Source organism: Bombyx mori, chromosome 17 (assembly GCF_030269925.1).
Source record: "Bombyx mori chromosome 17, ASM3026992v2".
NCBI lineage: Eukaryota > Metazoa > Arthropoda > Insecta > Lepidoptera > Bombycidae > Bombyx > Bombyx mori.
In genome coordinates, this window is record NC_085123.1 from 14032148 (window position 1) to 14044969 (window position 12822).

Genomic DNA, 12822 nt, shown 5'->3' on the forward strand with positions numbered 1-12822 from the left:
CTAATCCTTTATCTACCATTGACCACTCTTCTTCGTTTTCACTATATTTTTTTTCGGTTTATTTTTTCAGTTTTTAATAGATCGCCGCATAGTGTTGAGTAGCTACCGAAGTTCATAGACAACAGCATTAATGTCACCTCACAAGCGACGTCAAAATCTTGTCTACTAAATCTAAATTTAAATAATCGTACTATACAAGTTTAGAATGAGCAGAATTGATAACAATAATCAAACGTTCTTGAATATACGCGGCGCTCGCGTTCGACAAGTCCAGTTGCTCTGCGCCCGCGCACACGGCCGCACGCTAAATTAAGAAAAAACAAATTCAAAATGGCCGCGCGCACCATATTAAGCACTCAGTGTTTGTACACAGCCGCCAGACGGGCGTATAGTTCTAACACCGACAAGAATGTGGCTTTCCTCGGCCTCGGAAACATGGGAGGGTTCATGGCTGCGAACTTGGTTAAAAAGGTCAGTAGGTTTGTCCGAACATCAATAATTCAATACAGTTGTGCCAACGTTTACGTTGTGTTTTGTTTACCGGGCGTGTTGTAAATAAATATTATTTTGTTTTAACGAAAATAAGGTAATTGGATCCAGGGGTTCATATATATAATTTACAGCATTAAGCCTCTTTAACTATGGGTAGAGATTCAAATTAAATAACACGTTTTATCAACGTCATTCTCCGTATAATAATGATGTAAATGATTTGAATATATTAATTTGGGTATAAGTTGAATATACAACTGTCTAGATACCTATATAATTTAAATGCGTAGATTAAAAGAAATACCGCGTAAAATGAAATTCAAATGATTGACTTAAGCGTATAGTGACCATTATTTTTGTAATAAAAAACAGGAAATCGAGCAAAAAAAATATGGGAATAAACCTATCACAAATATTAATATGTACGTTTATTACTGGTGGTAGGACCTCTTGTGAGTCCGCAAGGGTAGGTACCACCACTCTGCCTAGTTCTGCCGTGAAGCAGTAATGCGTTTCGGTTTGAAGGGTTGAGCAGCCGCTGTAACTATACTGAGACCTTAGAACTTATATCTCAAGGTGGGTGGCGCATTTACGTTATAGATGTATATGGGCTCCAGTAACCACTTAACACCAGGTGGGCTGTGAGCTCGTCCACCCATCTAAGCAATAAAAAAAAACTAATGAATAAGTTTATGGTTCCGCAGTCGCTCAGTTTGAGCTGAATATGAGTCCTATTATAGGGCCATTGTTTTGTAATAACGGATCCTATGTTTAAACTTTTTTTTGATTATACCACCCACCCACCTTGAGATATAAATTGTATCTCTTGTCGTATATCTTTATATATCTTTGTTTAGTTCTTTGTTTTTATGTGAAGTTTATCTATCGATAATACTAGTCGACTAATCTACTAAATCGTAAAACAAGTTGTGTTTTACTTTAAAGGTTCGTCCAAAGTTAATGTGCACATCTTTTTTTTTTCTCAACCATTATTTGTGTCCTATATTTTTAAACATCTACATTTTTCATTCAAAAATTTAATTTCAGTGTTAATATAAAAAGTATTAATAAAATAGGACAGCAATTTAAAAAGCAGTACTGTCCTGCCAAAAAATAATACGAATGGTCACTATGCTTACGCGTATTTTTGACCTTGCTAATTTGAATTGTGCTTTGATATATTATTATTATCTCAATAAACTGATGCATTATTTTGTGTAGCTATAGAGTTGATGCTATCATTTTATAGATGATGAAAGATTATTAACTTTATTATTCATAAATGAAATAAACAAGTGATATAATGATTAGCATATTTAATAATTAATATGTAATATTTTATTACTAGCTAATTGTAATTTACTACGTGTTTTTATGATTTCGTATGGTAAATTAATAGGAATTCGTTTTTTTTTTCATTAACTAATCGTAATTTTAGGGTATAGAAGCGGTAATAATAATTTTACAGTTCAGAAGAGGTTTTATCATGCTAGGTTAAATAATGTGGGTTTGATTTTTAGTTTTTCTGAACCACCATAGGGCGGCTCTATGCGGCGTATCTCACTCAGGCAACTGAGCGTAGGCCGGAACTGGCCAGTAATTTAAAAAAGAATAATTCTGAAACCATTATTTATATGTAAAGACCACAATATAAAAACGAAGCGTAACAAAATTAACCTTCGATTCAGAAACCTACTCTAGCTTCTCAGTATATAGCCTTTTTTTCCGGGTTTGGGTCCGAACCTCCTACCAGGTCCCCGCGCCTAGGGGGTGCGCGGGTATATGGGACTTGACGATCTACAGATGTTGGGAGCAGACCGTGCGCCCAAGGAGTTTTACGGCCCCTTTTTTCCTACCTATTCTAGTAGCCTCGAGGGGCTATTCTAGATTCACCGAGCTAGTAGGTGAGCTCACGGGGCTCAAACATGGGGAGTTGCTAACACTGTCCGTAACAAGGGCAGTGCTTCGCAGAATCTACCACCGGATCGGAAACGCGACCCACTGAGAAGATCCGGCGAGAAACTCAGTGGGCTGTGTCTATGGGTTAATTTACTCGTCGAGCCGTTCGTCGCAAGCCACGGGTTCGACAAGGATGGTAACCGATGCTTGTGGTACCTAAAAGCACCGTTAATGGATCAGGCCGATCCGTAATAACGTGTTTAGGGCGACGTCGATTGTTTTTAATTCGGTCCACAGGATCGGGAATGTAATTACCGGCGGCCACGACAAGAGGGTTTTCATGTCGTGCCGCCTTCTCGAAGTGTTAGTGCCCTACCGCACTAAGCGATTCCTCTGTACTCTTACACCCCCACTTCCGGTCTCTGTCCGGGGTCAAAACCCGGTCAGAGTAGGGGGTTTGCCGCGGTCAACACTACAATCAGACTCGCGGTGCCACCCGGAGGACGCTCGACCGACGGGTCGAGGCGATAGTTGACGACCAGCCACGCCAGTCTCCGCGGCACGGCGGCTCTACTACTCGGTATACAGGCTACTTTATCCCTATCCAAGAACCTAAGGGTGTAATTGCTCTATAATAAAACCGATCTGGACGTATGGATTCCAGCCGTTGTCGACAGCCAGCAAGACTAACATTATGTGCCTCCACAGAGCTCGGAACGGTATTCTGAGGGCACCCACGTCGGCGCCTTGATATGCTCGAAATTTGCAAATCCACGAGTAGGTATCTGGAAATTCCAAACATATTGGACGAATGAGACTCAGCCTATAATGACCACTTGACAGCTCACTTACACCCTTTGTCCAATATGCTCTTGCAGCCAAACCTGATTAGAAGACTCTAGAGAGTCGATGTGCTAAGGGGAGACGGAGCATTAGCTCTACCTCTCCAAACCCTGACTCGTCTTGGCGTCTGATCGGAGGTCTTAACGTAAATAAAAAAATGTTTAACATATATATATTTATTTATGTTTGGTGATCGATACGTATATTTATCACTTGGCTGGTATTGGACTGGATTATTACTTTGCCAATATTCTTTTTGGATACGTCACCAGATACATTATTATCGTATTATTCTGTTTTAAAATATTTACATTAGGATAAATTGATTTGATAACACTAACCTGAAACACTTGGCTTGAAATCAATTATATTTATATCGTTCATCATTGAACGGAATTGTATTACATAAAAATAATGACTACAGTATATGTATATTATATTATGTCTTAATTATTATAAGATATGAAGTAACGGATAACAGTACATAGTATGTATCTAGCAATGTACCAAATAATTACAATGAACGAATATCTCTTAAAATCATCTATAATAGCGACCTTGTACGGAGACAACTTATTTAGTATCACGATAAATATGTGTTGAATAAAACAGAAAGATAATAATACGGAAAAAAAAATGCTATTTCCTGTCAAACTTTCAACTAACAATAGGAATGCAGTATATCAGGCTATCACTTTCGTTTTGATGTAATTAGAGCGAGATAGATTTTATTACTGGTGGTAGGACCTCTTGGGAGTCCGCACCGGTAGGTGCCACCACCCCGCCTATTTCCACCGTGAAGCAGTAATACGTTTCGGTACGAAGGGTGGGGTAGCCGTTGTAACTATACTGAGGCCTTAGAACTTATATCTTGAGGTGAGTGACGCATTTACGTTGTAGATGTCTATCGGCTCCAGTAACCACTTGACACCAGGTGGGCTGTGAGCTCGTCCACCCATCTAAGCAATAAAATTAATAAAAAAATAGTACAATGGATTTTTCACCCTTGAAACCGGATACGCAACCCCTCTGCGGCAGATAAGGTAAAGTGATTGTACTTACACGCACATCTCAAAACGTTCTACCAACCACCAGTAATCAAAAGGAACATTCCTCATTAAGCATTCAGTTCACCAGCCAATTTTTTTTTATCAAAAGCCAACAAAATATATTCTGTGTGTGTTTTCCCGTAATTTATACGAAGTTCTTTAAGGTTCCTTGAAAAAATTTACATAATTCGATTTGTAGGTAAATTTTTGTTTGAGAGTTTAATTATGTTTGGGAATTTATGAATATTCCGTATTACTTATTCAACATTCTGGACTGTAGCTTCGTATAAACTATTTGCTTCGTCATCGTCTTCTTCAGTTCTCTGGATCCACTGCTGGGTATAGGTTTCTCTTTTTTTAGTCATTAGGTTCGATCGTCCACTATTCTCATCACGTCTGCCCCGCGGTCTGGACTATGTCATCGGTCCACTAATGCCATAGTTCTTTCGGCACCTCTGTGACCTAATGTCGTCAACTATTTGCTTAGTTAAATCTAAGTTGAATTAAGTTCGAATATTATTCTTTCAGCGAAATTGAGATCAGATGACTTAACGATGGTAATAAATTGAGGCAAATCCTAAGTTCCTATCACTAGAGGATGAGTCAGTTTATCGAAAGCCTTAACGGAATTTTGTATAAGAATTTTAATGTTAAATTTTTGTTTTTAATGGTTAAATTTAATGTTTAAGTTTAAGTTTAAATTTGTTAATAATGTTAAAATTTAATGTTAAATTAAAATGTACCATCTTCAAAAAGTACCAGATGGATGATAAAAACATAAACTAAGTAATATTCTAGGTCACTGTTATCAAATGATTTAATCGTCCAGCTTCCACAGCTTACTGCGTCACCTCGAAATATAATACAGGATTCATTTTGAGTTTTTTAAAACAAATAAAACTTATATTATTCACGTTTATCGGCTTATTTTTTAAATGGCATCCGATTTTAGGATTACGCCGGATTTCGTTTGACGCATGCGTGCTTTTTCGTAATACTCTTTGTTAAGGCGATGCGACAATAAAATAAGAACATTAATTTTGGTTTATAAACAAATTAAGATTTTTTTTATAAATCATAGCTTAGAATTTTGATAGCAGTTTCAATAGATTTAGTTTTTTTGACTCGGATCAGTTAGCGTTAGGCCTTCCGCGAAGTCAACTGTCGACCTGTTATTAATGGTTTCGTAAAACAGGGTAAAAAATAAGACGAAGCCGTAAGAGCAATACCTCTTTACATTTACATTAATAATTACATTACATATGGCTTGTCGGTTTATTTATCATTAACAATTATCTAATTTTTATTATAGATTTATTTTATAATAATATTTAGTTGAGATTTTTTTGGAAATTTTATTAAACACTTTATTTTTAATAACTTATACTTTATAGTAATTATAAATGAATTGCTTGTAAACTTTTGTATTACGCCGATTTGCCTTCACTTTTATTCCTACACAGAAGCAGTTATAGGAAATTTTATTTTGCTTACCTGTTCACACTTTTACAATGACTCAATTTCATTCAATCAATCATCCCTTATATCAACTCTTTAGAGGCAAAGTTTCCGAAAATCCCTCCTCAGTGGAAGCTTGCAACACAAAAGGTATAAAGCTACGAAAATCTCTTAGCTTTTCTCCTTTATTAACTAGCACTCTGTAAGTCTTGTATCTATCTTCTATCTATCTATATATATAAAAATGAATTGCTGTTTGTTAATCTCGCTAAAACTCGAGAACGACTGTACCGATTTGGCTAATTTTGGTCTTGAATTATTTGTGGAAGTCCAGAGAAGGTTTAAAAGGTAGATAAATTTGAAAATGCTCGGAATTAAATAAAAATATTTGTATTTGTTTTATGTTTATTTTATACAAGAGTTTAGGTCTTTTATTTATCGATTGAGGCACTACGAAGTCTGCCGGGTCAGCTAGTAGTGATAAACTATTGAATTTCCTACAGGGTTTCACAGTTCGCGGCTACGATCCTTCCAAAGATGCACTGAACGCAGCGGCCAAGAACGGAGTGACGCCAGCCAACTCCATTGCTGCAGCCGTTGATGGAGTCGACGTGGTCGTTTCCATATTGACCAGCAATAAAGTCGTGCTCGACGTGTACCTGGGCAAAGATGGCGTTGTGGCTCATGTGAGTTTGTTTTAGGTTAACTTTAGATCTTGCTAATAGTTGATTGCAGTCATCGGTGAACGAGCTAACGGCTGACTTAGCGATAAATCATTACCGGAGTCCATCGCCAATCTTGAAACGTGAGGTCGCATTGTCACTTATATTGTACATTAAAAGTCGTCACGGCCTAAAGGATAAGACGTCCGGTGCATTCGTATCTAGCGATGCACCGATGTTCGAATCCCGCAGGCTGGTACCAATTTTTCTAATGAAATACGTACTTGACAAATGTTCACGATTGACATCCACGGTGAAGGATCCATGGTGTAGTAAAAATCAAATCCGTAAAATTATAATTTGCGTAATTAATGATAGGTACCACCACCCTGCCTATTTCTGCCGTGAAGCAGTAATGCGTTTCGGTTTGAAGGGTAGTGCAGCTGTTGTAACTATACTAAGACCTAAGAATATATTTCAAGGTGGGTGTCACATTTACGTTGTAACCTTGTCCACCCATCTAAGCAAGAAAAAAAAAACAACGGCTGTCCCATCCTTCAAACTGAAACGTACGATGACTTCGCGGTAGAAATAGACAAAGGCATAGAAGAGTAGATAGAGTAAGGCGTATTGTGAGCACGCACGGGTACATACTGTCCTGCCTCTTTCTGCGGCGAAGCGTCCTGGTTTGAAGGCTGGAGTAGCTTGGCATAACATTCAGTGATCAGTCATCGCATAAGAAAATATATATGTATTTATTATTTGCATATTTAGCTGTGTATACAAATTGTTTTTTATATAATTAGATTGAACCGAAACTTACGTCAGACATTAAAGTAACTGAAAAAGTGGCTTGGCATTGGTTATTTTAAATGACAAATAATCGCATAGGATTAAGAATCATCTCAAATGCTTCAAATAAAACGCAAATATGTATATCATCCCAATGCATCATTTAACTAACGGGCCATTTTCATTTTGTTAAAGACACATCTGATGAATCTTCATAACTGATATTATTAGTGAACTATTAAATTATATTAAATGATATTCTCGTTTGCAGGCGAAAAAAGGATCGCTTCTGATCGATTCGAGTACAATAGATCCGAATGTTCCCAAACAGATCTTCCCTATAGCCCTAGAGAAAGGGCTGGGATTCACAGATGCACCTGTATCTGGAGGTAAGTTCTTTGTTCAACTCGTGTTTCCCGAGCGCTATGACGTGTCCTTCTTCAAACGATGCTTGTGGAGAGAGTATTAAGCGGTAGGCAGCGGCTTGGCTCTGCCCCTGGCATTGCTGAAGTCCAAGGGCGACGGTAACCACTCACCATCAGGTGGGCCGTATGTTCTTCTGCCTGTTCGGGCAATAAAAAAAAAGTATCGATATCTTCATAGCAACTTTGATTAATCGATCTTCTGCTTTTTTAAATATGGCAATAGTTTTCCAGCGATGTCATTATTGCTAGTGTCAAGTTTATAAAAAATCTTCAATTTTGTTGTTGTTTATTGCTTAGATGAGTTCAATAATTTAGAACTTAAAAATAATATTTTTCTACCAAACTTTTTGATGCTCAATTCCCCTGGTTCTCAACATAAGCATTGCTAGTGTCTATTTTTGGATCCCTTTACAATCCTACTTATCTCCCCTCATTCCTTCCGTGAGGAATGCGAAAATTATCAAACTCAAATGAAACCGATTTGAAGTACAGTTGGCATTTGTAATCAACGAATTCTGATTACAATTATATTGTTGTTCGTTGGTGATACATCTTATCAACGCTTTCTGTTGCATCACACACTTTTAATTGATAACGTTATCAGAGCAACGTGATTTAATAATAACCTTGATTCAATAATTGAAGGAGTTTTTCTGGATGATAAGGATTTTTTTTTGAGGGGTCATGATAATTGGTTTACCAAAAAACAAATTCTCGGTTCATTGGATAATTATTTGAATCGTAACCGTAATCTGTGGACACCTCAAAACCAATAGCGCTGACTAGTTTGAGAAATAAACTATTTAGTTTTTTTCTTACTTATTCATTTTATCTGGTAGATAGGTGGGCTATTCCCAGCAACGCTTTAGCTGGTAGGTGAGCTCACGGAGCTCAGTCTGATAGATTTTGCAAACAATGGCCATGGCAAAGACAGTGCTTTGCAGAATCGCGACTCACTGAGAAGATCCGGCGATAAACTCAGTGGGTTGTGTCTATGGACTAGTTAGCTCGTCGAACTCTTTTCCGGCTTAGGCAGGGTGGTGGTGCGGACTCACAAAAGGTCCTACCACCAGGTCTATGAACTTATATCTCAAGGTAGGTGGCGCATTTACGTTGTAGATGTCTATGGGCTCCAGTAACCACTTAACACCAGGTGGGCTGTGAGCTCGTCCACCCATCTAAGCCATAAAAAAAAAAGATCTCAGTATAGTTACAACGGCTGCCCTACCCTTCAGACCGAAACGCATTACTGCTTCACGGCAAAAATAGGCAAGGCGGTGGTAACTCCCCGCGCGGACTCACAAGAGGTCCTACCACCAGTAAAAAATTGCACATAATCCTACAAATTAAAACATACAGTTTCTCGACACAACTCTTCGGATGGTGTTCGAGCTCTTTTCAAGTTCCTAGATGAAAAAACTCATGAAACAAAATTTTTGTGTGTTTAAGGAGTCATGGGTGCTCAGAACGCTACCCTGGCCTTCATGGCCGGAGGTCGTAAAGAAGACTTCGAAAGGTCCCTTCCTCTCCTCAAAGTGATGGGAGCTAAGCAGTTCCACTGCGGACAGATCGGCTCAGGACAGGTGGCTAAACTGACCAATAACATGTTGATGGGCATCACCGGAATGGCTACAGCTGAGTGCATGAACATGGGCATTAAGTAAGTCAGCGATTTTGTTACAGTACGTCGTGTCCGATAATCGTTGAGTGTTTTGGCGACGATCTTAACGATATCGGATCGATTGATGTAAGTACGTACTTACATACGTATGTAAAGCTTAATAACAACTAATTAGTGGTCGTCATCTTCGAGAACATCCAATCCCGGATTAAATAATCAGTCAAGGACATTGAGTACGCAGTAGTGTGTGTTGTGTTGTAGTCCTAGGGTACCCCGCTGGTACATAGGGCCCTCACAAGTTGTCTTCACTTTACTCTGTCTTGCGCTTGCTCCTTGACATCACTTCAGGTCACGTTGGCAGTCCTCATCTCACTCTCTACGGTGCGTCGCCAAGAGTGTACAGGGCGACCAGGTCTTCTCCTGCCAAGCGGTTGCCACTCAAACGCGATTGATGCTGCGTTGATTCCGCTGCGCCGTAGAGTGTGTCCTATCCAACGCCATTTCCGATGAGCAATGTCTTGCGCGATGGGATTTTAGTCGCATTTAGTAGCAAAAGCAATCCATTTTGAGTTCCATCCATGCTGTGAAATGAGTTCTAAGTCTCAGTTTTTGTAGTACATAGACTGCTCCAGTCTTAAAACCGAAATGTCTTGCTGCTTCACGGCAGAAATAGGAAGGGTGGGAGGACCTACCCGTGCGGGCTCACAAAACCACAAACCACCAGTAAAACATACATTCCATACATACAGTTTCTTGCATATGTTTTGTTGCCATACGTACCTAAGGATGGTACGGGTAATGTTACAATGCAATGTTAATTATGATATTGTAAAACGAACTACAATTAAATAATACGTAATTGCTTATTAGAGTCTGGCAGTACACAAATTTCGTCTAAAAACAAAAAATTTGCCTACAACCATGTATAGTCTCGTCCAGTATGATCCACAACTAATCCATCAAATGTGGCTCTGTCCTCTTTGTGACGTGTTGTTAGTTTTCAGTTCTGGGGAATATCGAGTTAGTTTTTGTTCCGAAAATTCAGATATGTCCTTTTATATGATGGATGGAAGGTACAACAACAATGTTGCTTAGTTAGCTCCATCCTATTTACCGTGGTTGTCGCAAAGTGGACTAAAGGATTGATTGGGGAATGGGCATGAGCGTTCTTTGAGTATAAGCCTGGCGTGCTAGGATCGCCAATTGGAATTTCATGGTAATAGAATGAATTGGGAGTTCGCACGACTGGGAGTACCTTTTTTCTCTACCTATTCTAGTAACTTTGAGGGGTTATTCTAGATTCATCGATTTCGTTTTCAGAATGGGACTCGAACCGAAGGTTCTGTTGGACGTGCTGAACAACTCATCGGCTCGCTCCTGGTCGACCGAGGTGTACTGTCCAGTCCCCGGACTGGTGCCCACCGCTCCGTCGAGTAGAAATTACGATGGCGGCTTCAAAAACGAACTTATGGTTAAGGTATGTATGTAAGCATTTAACGGTAGGCAGCGGTTTGGCTCTGCCCCTGGCATTGCTGACGTCCAGTGGCGACGGTAACCACTCACCATCTTGTTTGTCGTATGCTCGTCTGCCTACGAGGGCAATAATAAGAGGTATTATTATTACTAGTGGTACGACCTCTTGGGAGTCTGCACGGGTAGGTACCACCGCCCTGCCTATTTCTGCCGTGAAGCAGTAATGCGTTTCGGTTTGAAGGGTGGGGCAGCCGTTGTAACTATACTGAGACCTTAGAACTTATATCTCAAGGTGGGTGGCGCATTTACGTTGTAGATGTCTATGAGCTCCAGTGACCACTTAACACCAGGTGGGCTGTGAGCTCGTCCACCCATCTAAGCAATAATAAAAATAACGTATATATCCGAATTTCTCTTGTTTGTTCAATCCGCAAATATCGTCACTACATCATGACAAACAAATTTTATCTACCTGCTTATTTTGTTTGCGATTTGCCAAGCCCAGTCTAGCTTCTCTGGGGCGTTTTGTGATATCATGTTTCCAATTTGAAACGCGTTTTTTTTCCATAAATTATTTCATTTCATACTTTGCCCGGTAACACAATTTGTTTTCCTTTATAAAGAATCCCATGTAGCACGTGTGTATTTCTTGAAAACATCAGATATCCGCCATTTTGAAAATCCCACAAAATTGATAGAACCGTTTCTGAGATTATTCGGAACAAACAGCCTGTTATGCAAACATTTTCAAATATTCTTTTTTTTTTAATAAGTCATTATACAAGTAAAATCCTGTCACATATATCGACATTGTACAGAATGTACAATTTTATTTATTTGCATGGATATTTGGAACAATACCATCTGAGATTCAAAAAAAAAACACGGTAGTTTTTGCCCTCAGAGTTCCACAGATTAAAGTGTGACTGGAGTACGTGGTTGTCGCATTCTCTTACGGCTTTTCTAGGATGAAAAGACCAGTGTCCTTAGTGCGAGTTTTTATTCTCGATAGCGTAAAAGTTAACTCAAATTTGTATGGAGTTGGAACGTTTGCCTACGTTTTCCGCTAGGGGCGCTGTTCCAACTGCATGCAAATTTGAGTTAACTTTTACGCTATCGAGAACGTTAGAATACTCGCACTAAGCACACAGGTGCGGATCACGTAATCAACTGAATTGGCCATTAACTGAACTGAACACCGAATGGTATCGCCTTCAATGTCACAAAACGTGTTTTTTTTTTTGCTTAGATGGAAGGACGAGCTCACAGCCCACCTGGTGTTAAGTGGTTACCGGAGCCCATGGACATCTACAACGTAAATGCGCCAGCCACCTCGAGATATAAGTTCTAAGGTCTCAGGTATAGTTACAACGGCTGCCCCACCTTTCAAACCGAAACGCATCACTGCTTCACGGCAAATGTAGGCGGGGTGGTGGTACCTACCAGTGCGGACTCACAAGAGGTCCTACCACTAGTAAGGTGTTGAAATCAAAAATGTATTTACTTCTCGTAGTAACAGCAGAATGTGCTTTGTTCCAGGACTTAGAATTAGCCAGTGGCATGGCGTTGGGTATTCGTTCGCCGATCCCATTGGGCGCTGTCGCAACTCAGCTCTACCGCATCGTGCAGTCCAGGGGCTACGGCCAGAAAGACTTCTCGTTCGTCTTCCAGCTACTGAAAGAAGAAAACAAAAATTAGAATTAAAACTGTCTGAATCATTTTAAAGACTCTTTGATTTCGCTACTTTCGAATTAGCCTTTTGATAATTAAAATTGCGTTGGGAAGAACATCTTAAATTTTTATGATATTTTGATGATACATTTAATTTTATTATTTCGACAATCAGTGCCGATCGAGTTTTTCCTTCATAGATTTATTCGAAAAATGTTTTTTTTTTTTTTTATTGCTTAGATGTTTGGACGATGTCACAGACCACCTGGTGTTAAGTGGTTGCCACTGGAGCCCATAGACATCTACAACGTAAATGCGCCACTCACCTTGAGATATAAGTTCTAAGGTCTCAGTATAGTTACGACGGCTATCCCACCCGTCAAACCGAAATGCATTACTGCTTCACGGCAGAAATAGGTAGGGTGGTGGTACCTGCC

At 39.4% G+C, this 12822-nt stretch overlaps 1 protein-coding gene across 1 annotated transcript; it reads left to right on the top strand.

The window, feature by feature from the left end:
• Positions 1 to 271: 271 nt before the first annotated feature.
• On the top strand, positions 272 to 12434 carry hibadh (3-hydroxyisobutyrate dehydrogenase). The gene is given in 6 exon segments (NM_001130877.1): positions 272 to 471; positions 6245 to 6427; positions 7467 to 7584; positions 9070 to 9280; positions 10562 to 10718; positions 12254 to 12434. Coding segments are annotated over 6 exon segments (969 nt in total). The 5' UTR covers positions 272 to 330; the 3' UTR covers positions 12413 to 12434.
• The last annotated feature ends 388 nt before the right edge of the window (positions 12435 to 12822 follow it).